Genomic DNA, 2,500 nt, shown 5'->3' on the forward strand with positions numbered 1-2,500 from the left:
TCCTCTCCTCTCCTCTCCTCTCCTCTCCTCTCCTCTCCTCTCCTCTCCTCTCTTCTCTTCTCTTCTCTTCTCTTCTCTTCTCCTCTCTTCTCCTCTCCCAATTGCACCTCCCAATCCCACCTCCCTCTCTATCTCTCTCTCTCCCTTCCTCTCGCTCTCTCTCCCTCCCCGCCTCCGCACACGTCATCCCTGGCCGTGTCGCCTGGCAATCAAAGTCCATTTTTTATCAAGTTCCTCTCGCCGCCGTTGCGTTGCATCTGTTTAAAGGGAACGGCTATATGTTGCAACCTCGGCGAAAATGACTGGGTGTGATGGAGCCGTGTTGGTTGCAAGGTTGGAGGCCCGAGCGCAAGGCAGTGGAACACCGGGCTGGACGTGTACGGTAATGGGATGTCATGTGTATCGGAGTTTCATTTGGTAAACCTGATACTTCTTCGCACAGATAGACATAACATAACTTTGGGTAGGTAGAACGCCGCGTTTTTTTTTGTTTTTTTTGTTATTTTGTTCTTCTGAGGGTGTGGAGAGGATTGTGGGCCGTTTGAGTGAGCGAGTTCATTGTAGGAGACAAGAAGTTACACAGAACTTTTTTTTTCTTTTATATATAAAAGAATCCCTTTCTCAAAGACGAGAGGTTAGACTGGTTTCTTTGTACAAGCCGAGTGTTACAACAGCAAGACTAGTGGTTGCACAAGACTCCTTGTAGAAGACGTGTATTCAGGTTTCTCTGTACAAAGCGAAAAGTTGGCTGGCTTTCCTACGAGATACTAGTTATGTATGAGTCTTTGTATTAGACTAGGAAGGAACAGGAGACCCCTAATTAAAAGATCTCTCTTCCCTTCATCTTTTCTTTTCGGGGGGGGGGAGACACTTGCTTTATTTCAGGGTTGATATTTTTTATCTACTGATTTTTTTTATGTCGGTCGTAATATAAGTGATACTGTTATTATTTAATTTTATTTCTGTTTTATCATGTTTAATGTTTAGTAATATCGGTGATAGTTATAGTATTAGTATTGTTATTGATATTAGTTATAGCATTGTTGTTGTTATTCGTGTTATTATTATTATCATCATTCTCATTATTATTGTTTTTGTTATCATTATTGTCCTTACAACTACTATTACTAATATTACTGTTACTATTATTGTCATTGTTCTCATTCCTGTTCCTCGACAGCCGCAAGCAGCCCAAGACGTTCGCCTTCGACCACTGCTTCGACTCCCTGGCCTGCGAGAGCTCCGCCTTCGCCACGCAGGAGACGGTCTTCACGGCCGTCGGGGTGGACATCCTCAACAATGCCTTCACGGGATACAACGCCTGCATCTTCGCCTACGGCCAGACCGGTGAGTGTTCTCCCTCTCGTGTCTCTCTCTCTCTCTCTCTCTCCGTTCCTCAGCTCTCGGTGATGGCAGTGTGGATTGTGTGGCTATTCTGGCGATTGGTGATTGTTAGAATGATAATGAAGGCTTTGATATTGACATTTGTTGCTGGCAGTAACATCATCGTCATCATCAATGCCAGCACCGTAATTGTTTTTACCATTAATTTGCTATCACCACTGTCCCTGCCGCCATCATCATCCTAAACAGTCGGTAAAACGGTTTCCCTCTGGTCATTTCCTACGGGGTTTTCCCTCAGCCGTTGAGACCGCGACCCCGGCGTTGGCACTTTTCTACCATGGTTCTTTTGCATTATTCATAACTCAGCTCTTTGGTTCCCTAACTGTTTTTGTTATTACTAATATGACTACTACTACTACTACTACCACTATTGTTATTGTTGTTGAGATTCGGAGGCGTGACCTAACATACTAGCAGCTCCGGTGTGACCCGAGCTGCTGCTGCGTCATCTGTCGGGTGATTCGTTTACTTGGCGGTCGTGGCTGGACGTCTGGCTGTGGGCGCTGTTGCGGATCTTTTTGTTGTAGAGGGAGGTTAGGGGGAGTGATAGGTTGCGTTTTGGGGGCTTTGCTTTGACTATTCCTATTGGTATGTGATTATTGCCATCACCATCACTATTTTCATTACCATTTATTATCATTACAAGTAATATTATTATCCCTATTTTTTATTATTTTTATTACAGTTAGCATTATCATTATTTAATGTTTTGCATTGTCAGTACTGCATTAATTTTACCATAGTCATCGTTGTTATTATTACATAAGACTCCTTGCGATAGGAAGAGGTTCTCTCCTCTTCCTCCTTCTCCTCCTCCTCCTCCGCATTCATGAAGCTTACTCCACTCCATTAGTATTTGGCGCTTAATTATCTTAAATCGCGGAAGAGTGGAAAGAGGCTTCTTGCTCGGCCTAATTACCTGGATCTCGTAACCAGCGACGTTAATTACCGCCTGATGATGCCGTCGTGGAGTTCCCTCAGGTACGGTGGCGCAGCGCTCCCTCTGCCTCGGTTGAGCCTCGTTGTTTGGGTGTGTCGGGGGGAGGGGGGAGGGGGAGGGGGAGGGGAGTAGGTGGGACAGAGGGTAGGAGGAGGT

At 45.2% G+C, this 2,500-nt stretch overlaps 1 protein-coding gene across 9 annotated transcripts in view; it reads left to right on the forward strand.

Moving 5' to 3' along the window:
• The window catches only part of Khc-73 (Kinesin heavy chain 73), a 283,596-nt gene that overhangs the window by 206,946 nt on the left and 74,150 nt on the right, over window positions 1-2,500 (forward strand). For all 9 annotated transcript variants that reach the window (XM_043005522.2, XM_043005523.2, XM_043005526.2 and 6 more), the window contains exon 3: window positions 1,181-1,347. In XM_043005522.2, the coding sequence (XP_042861456.1) occupies window positions 1,181-1,347 (167 nt within the window). The remainder of the gene's footprint in view (window positions 1-1,180; window positions 1,348-2,500) is intronic.

The sequence above is a fragment of the Penaeus japonicus genome, unplaced genomic scaffold (assembly GCF_977035675.1).
Source record: "Penaeus japonicus unplaced genomic scaffold, GWHDUDI00000001_assembly GWHDUDI00000008, whole genome shotgun sequence".
NCBI lineage: Eukaryota > Metazoa > Arthropoda > Malacostraca > Decapoda > Penaeidae > Penaeus > Penaeus japonicus.